The following is a 4,419-nucleotide window of genomic DNA, read 5'->3' as shown; positions in this document are numbered from 1 at the left end:
AAGTCAAATTTTCAAATCAATAAGTCGTGTACTTTCGCTTCCTGCATTCACATTCTTTTATTATTATTTCTATTTTTCTTTTTCCTATCTTCTTTCTCTCATGATTTTGACCTTGGGTATCCTGTGTTTAGGTGAAAACCTTGAAGTGCATATCACCTTGAATTGAAGCCTCAATCCCCCGCTAAATGACATACCACCCTCTACACCCAAATATTTCAAGCCAAGACCCAAAAACAAATACCTTTCAACCCCTCACCAAAGGCCTTCAATTGATGATGAAGATGGGATATATCCCAGGCGAAGGTTTAGGTCGTGACGGCAAAGGCATGAAACATCCAATCCCCATTATGGAGAAGAAAAATCGCTATGGTTTGGGGTATGATCCAAGCAAGGACCTCCACGTCATTAAGAAACCATCCCTCACATTGAATGGGCAATTTGTATTACAACACGATACCGAGCCCTACTACGAATTTCCTGAACCATGGTATGACCCAGTTAAGAAGCAGAGACTTCCAGGACTAGAAATCTTCTTTGCTAAAGCTAGAGATGAGGAATTAATCAAAAAATGGTTATACAAGGAACCTAAGCCTAAAGAGAACATTGATTGGATCGAATATTTGAAGCAAGGAGTTTTGAGGCAATTATTTACGAACTTTGGAAATGAAGGAAATCTTGATCCAATGGCGCTTACTCTACCGGTTAATACAAGGATTGAGCGTGAAGGCAATGTCCACCTCAAGAACAAAGAAGCTTACATTCCACCCGTTTTAGGTGATCCAATCCCCAAGCATCTTTCAAATCCACACCTTACCCACTCCTCCGCCTCGGAAGGTTACGAAACCGATAGTTCATCGTCTAGCCAATCATCCCTTCATACCCAGTCTTATTATTCTGAAAATGAAGACCTTGAGTGTGTTAATAAACCTAAATATATTTGCATGCAAGAAGTTAATTTTGATCATAATGAATTATCTGATAATGAATCTTTCGATGAGCCTAAGTCATGCATGATGCCCATAGAAGAGTCAATAGTTGTAAATATTGGCACTGATAGTAGTGTAAAAGAAGTAAAAATAGGATCCTCACTTTCCCCTGAGGAACAAACTGCATTCATTGCATTGCTTAGGGAGTACGTAGATGTATTTGCATGGTCATATGCAGATATGCCAGGTGTTGACCGTAACATTGCCGAACATCGCATTCCTCTTTATCCCAATAGCAAGCCGAAGCAACAAAAGCTCCGAAGGATGAAACCGGAAGTTAGTCTAAAAGTCAAAGAAGAAATCTAGAAACAACTCGACGCCAATTTTATTAAACCAATCAAACACCCTGAATGGTTGGCTAACATAGTGGTAGTTCCCAAAAAAGACGGAAGGGTCAGAGTATGTATCGACTTCAGGGATCTAAACGCTGCATCACCAAAAGATTACTTCCCTTTGCCTCACATTGACGTACTGGTGGATAGTACCGCGGGGCACGCCATGTTCTCATTTATGGACGAATTCTCGGGCTATAATCAAATACTCATGGCAGAAGACGATATGCCAAAGACGTCATTCATCACCCCATGGGGAACATTTTGTTACCAAGCGATGCCGTTCGGTTTAAAAAACGCAGGGGCCACTTATCAACGAGCTGCAACAACAATTCTACATGACCTTATTCATGATACGGTTGAAGTATACGTGGATGATATGATTGTCAAAAGCCACGATCGAGGGGAGCACATAAGTGCATTAAAGTCATTTTTTGACAGGATTAGAAAATATAATTTGAGATTGGATCCTCAAAAATGCGTATTCGGAGTTACTTCTGGAAAACTGTTGGCTTTATTGTCAGCAAAGATGGGATCAAAGTCGATTCCGATAAAGTGAAAGCCATTCAAGAACTTCCTCCACCAAGAACGGAAAAAGAAATTCGGGGATTCCTAGGAAGAATTCAATACATTAGCAGGTTCATATCGCAACTGAGCACTCGATGCGAACCGATTTTCAAGCTGTTGAGGAAAAATGTTCCAAAAAAATGGAATGAAGAATGCCAAGCCTCATTTGACTCAATGAAGGAATATCTCTCTAATCCTCCAGTATTAATGCCACCCAAGCCGGGAGAGTCTTTGATTTTATATCTCACAGTCACAGAAACTGCCATGGGAGCGTTATTGGCTCAATACCAAGAAGGCACCAAAAGGGAAATTGCCATCTACTACCTCAGCAAAAATTTTTTGGATTATGAAACCAGATACAATCCTTTAGAAAAATCTTGCATCGCCCTCATATATGCCACTAAGAAGCTAAGACATTATCTACAGGCTCATACAACTTTCCTTATCTCAAGACTAGATCCTATCAAGTACATTTTTGAGAAACCAATTCTCACTGAGAGGTTCGCGAGATGGCATGCAATGCTTTCAGAATTTGATATTCAATGTGTAAACCAGAAATCCGTTAAAGGAAGGGCGATATCTGAAGCATTGGCTGATGGACCAATATCAGGAGATGAATTTGATGACGAGTTTCCAGATGAACATTTACTCAACATTGGGATATCTAGGTGGAAAATGTACTTTGACGGAGCATCTAATAGAAGGGGCAATGGCGCGGGTGTTTTGCTCATTGATCCTTATGGAATTCATATCCCTTTTGCTGTGAAATTGAGTTTTCCAACGACTAATAACACGGCAGAGTACGAAGCTTGCATTTATGGCGTTAAGGCAGCCTTAGCGGCAGGGGCGAAATACCTCACAGTATATGGAGATTCTAACCTCATTATCTCTCAAACAATTGGAGTATGGAGAGTCCGAGATGAGAGATTACAAATGTATACCGAGTATCTCCAACAGTTCATTCTGTACTTTGAAGATATTGACTTCAAGCATCTTCCCCGGGAGCAAAACAGTTTCACGGATGCATTAGCAAACTTAGCGGTAAATTTAACATGGGAAAACAACGTAAAAATTCGAGCTGTGACTATTGAGGAAAGTGATTCACCGGTAGTCAACCTTGAACATATGATTGCTGCATTGACTTTGCAAGATGATAAAGATGCTTGGTATGCTGATATTAAAAATTTTCTAATCACCGGTCGATATCCTGAAGAGAGTCATAAAAAAGACCAATTGGCTATCCGGCGATTGGCAGCTCACTTTGTAATACTAAAAGATAGATTGTACCGCAAGGGTTTTGATGGAACTCTATAATTGTGTGTTGACGAAAAAAAAATACAAAAGATCATGGGAGAAATCCATGGTGGTGAATGCGGTCCGCACATGAATGGCAGGATGCTAGCTCGAAAAATCTTGCGAGCAGGTTATTATTGGACCACTTTAGAAAGCGACTGTGTCCATTTTGTGAGGACTTGCAAGAAATGTCAATTTTTCGCAAATCTCAATCACATGCCACCTACCTCCTTACATAATCTCACTTCTCCATGGCCGTTTTCTAGTTGGGGTATAGATATCATCGGACAAATTCACCCAAAAGCCTTGAACGGACACCAATACATTTTAGTTGCTGTTGACTATTTCTCGAAATGGATTGAAGCAGCGTCATATGCAAAGCTAGGGGCAAAGCAAGTCTCCAAATTTGTGATCAACAACATCATATGTCGCTACGGAGTGCCTTTTGAAATCATTTCTGACAACGGCTCTCACTTTGAAGGGCACTTAAAAGAAACTCTTGAGAAATATAAGGTTAGACATCATCAGTCTTCCCCTTATCGTCCTCAGACCAATGGAGCAGTTGAAGCCGCCAACAAAACCATTCGAACGATAATTGTAAAAATGACAGAAAAAACCCGGGAATGGCCTGACAAATTACCATATGCCCTTTGGGGGTATAGAATTTCTATTCGAACTCCAACAGGGACTACTCCGTATTCTCTAGTATATGGAATGGAACCTGTCCTTCCTGTGGAAATCGAAATTCAATCACTCCGGGTTATGAATGAAAGCGAGGTATCCGAAGATCAATGGTTCAAGGTTCGGTACGACGAGCTGGCCCTAGCAGACGAACGAAGGTTGGAGGCCCTAAACAACATCCAACTTTATCAACGACGTATCGCGCGAGATTTCAATAAAAGAGTGCGAGATAGGGGCATTCGAGAAGGAGATTTGGTCTTGAAAGAGAATCGGGCTCCAATACATGATCCTCGTTGGAAATTCAAGCCTAACTAGTCAGGCCCATTTCTGGTCAAACACATCACCTCAGCAGGGGCAGTGAAACTGGTCGATCTTAACGGCGACGAATTCCTCCATTTTACCAACCTTGACCAGCTTAAGAAATATTACGTCTAGTATTTCGACGATCGTATGATCCATGATGTATCCTAGTATGAGTAAGATAGCTTTCAGATATATTAGTTAGAAAAGCAAGCCTCGTAATATCCTGAACTACGCTTTGACCTGATTCCCTTATCACG

At 40.9% G+C, this 4,419-nt stretch overlaps 1 protein-coding gene across 1 annotated transcript; it reads left to right on the top strand.

Moving 5' to 3' along the window:
• Positions 1–1,795: 1,795 nt before the first annotated feature.
• LOC110806142 (uncharacterized) lies at positions 1,796–3,199 on the top strand. The gene has a single exon (XM_022011777.2). It carries the CDS (start codon positions 1,796–1,798, stop codon positions 3,197–3,199), a length of 1,404 nt encoding a protein of 467 aa, XP_021867469.2.
• The last annotated feature ends 1,220 nt before the right edge of the window (positions 3,200–4,419 follow it).

This window comes from Spinacia oleracea, chromosome 2 (genome assembly GCF_020520425.1).
Source record: "Spinacia oleracea cultivar Varoflay chromosome 2, BTI_SOV_V1, whole genome shotgun sequence".
NCBI classification, from domain to species: domain Eukaryota; kingdom Viridiplantae; phylum Streptophyta; class Magnoliopsida; order Caryophyllales; family Amaranthaceae; genus Spinacia; species Spinacia oleracea.
This window is presented reverse-complemented; position numbering and strand designations above follow the sequence as displayed.